The 1,723-nt window shown below is 38.8% G+C and overlaps 1 protein-coding gene across 1 annotated transcript in view; it reads right to left on the bottom strand.

The window, feature by feature from the left end:
• The window catches only part of fryl (furry homolog, like), a 74,805-nt gene that overhangs the window by 53,354 nt on the left and 19,728 nt on the right, over window positions 1-1,723 (bottom strand). The window contains 5 exon segments of the mRNA XM_032526454.1: window positions 237-335; window positions 433-525; window positions 1,354-1,522; window positions 1,666-1,718; window positions 1,721-1,723. The exon segment at window positions 1,721-1,723 is cut by the window's right edge and continues 25 nt beyond it. Coding sequence (XP_032382345.1) covers window positions 237-335; window positions 433-525; window positions 1,354-1,522; window positions 1,666-1,718; window positions 1,721-1,723 — 417 coding nt within the window.

Genomic DNA, 1,723 nt, shown 5'->3' with positions numbered 1-1,723 from the left:
AAAAAAAAAATGTCCTGGAGAGAATTTTTGGAGTTGGTCAGTAAATATAATAGAATAAGAGTGAGGCTGTTTTTATTTTTATAATATTTTTGGATGAAGGTGACGGACTGGCTGTGCTTGGGGTCAATGGAAACGCTGACAAACTACAGGAAGTGTGAAACCCATGAAAAGGAAGTAGTAAATAGAGTTAGGGGTGGGGAGGAAGACAGAAAAAAATAGGATGCTCTAATTATTACCAAAGAGTGCTTCTTTCTGGAACTAAGGTCAAATGTTGTCTGGTACAGCATCTCCACAAAGTTCTTCAGGCATGGCACATTGACTTCATTTTTCACCGCCTGAGGATAAACGAGTCATTACCATGGACGTTTTAGTGAAAAGAATAAATAAATTAACTTGTGTAAAACTATGAAAATCGTTTGGAAGGTTACTCACAGCTGCGACAGGGATGAGGATCTCAACAAAAAGGCCAGCTAGAGCATGCTTTATGTCCTTGTCCTTGACTTCCAGAAAATACTGGGCACACTCCTAAAAAGAGGCACCAAAGACATACGTGTATGAAGAATACACAATATGATACATACACAGAGATAAACTGCCAATATGACATACACACACAGTATTGAGACAATAAGTCAGTGCTGCAGAAAAGAAAACTGTGTCTTCACATCTCAACTCCAAATTAAATGCACATAATGAATATTGAAAGTGTTGTAAAACTAACTGATGCAGAACCAAAGAATGCAGGTCACATGGCAAGAAAAGAACCATATGGCATCCTGTTATTGTCATTTTTCCTCTTTAGGCTGAGTCACTGAGGGGAGGAAATCTTGCTTTTATCGTATTATTGACTTAATAGAAGTCAAACCTAATCATAATTAATTTTGTTTCTTAAATATCAGTACAAAATCTAAATGTCCTATATTGGTCAGGCTATAAAAGAACATTGTATGGGTTGAAACCCATACGTACTGAAAATACTGAAATGAAATGGTGGACATAAACTACAGTATGTTACATTAAAACAATAGGAAATCACGGTAGAGTTAAGAGACCAGCGAGTGTGTGTGTTTTTTTAGCACTGTATAGAGATTAATGAAAAGGGCACAGCTCCGTTCACAGCTCTTAGCAAAGCCAGAAACACACATACACTTGCTACTTGGCAAACCTCACCTTTGATCGTTACTCATCTAACTTTATGAGCCTTTGCTATGGACAGCTGCTGAGTTCGAACAAAAGGGCGGCATTGCAAAAAAAAGAAAAGAAGCCTGGTGCCATTATGCAAACACGTATCAGCCTCACTTACTGTGCTAACTCTTTGACAAATATGCATGAAAAAAGGACTTTTTAATTTACCTGCATGAACTGAAAGGAAGCCTCAAAATCCTCCACAGGATACATTTTCACCCGGAAGAACTTCATGCCCATGATGAGACTGATGATGCTCTGGACCACATAGGGACTCTGCTCTTTTAGCCTGAGCTCCTTCAGTTCTGTGATGAACTTCTTCCTCACTGCTTGAAACCTGAGCAGACACACACAAAAACACATATACATCTACACTTAGAAAAAAAAAACAACTCCCTACACTAATGAGAGGTTAGGGCTGACTGACAAAGTGACTAATCAGCCGGTAGTCAACTAACAGGCAGATTTAAGCTGACTTACTTTGACTGTGTAAGGACTCCGATGACCTCAGCATACAGGTCTGCGATGATGTGTACAT

Source organism: Etheostoma spectabile, chromosome 9 (genome assembly GCF_008692095.1).
Source record: "Etheostoma spectabile isolate EspeVRDwgs_2016 chromosome 9, UIUC_Espe_1.0, whole genome shotgun sequence".
In the NCBI taxonomy this organism is placed as follows: Eukaryota; Metazoa; Chordata; class Actinopteri; order Perciformes; family Percidae; genus Etheostoma; species Etheostoma spectabile.
The sequence above is the reverse complement of the archived record's forward strand: the minus strand, read 5'-3'. Positions and strand labels throughout refer to the sequence as shown.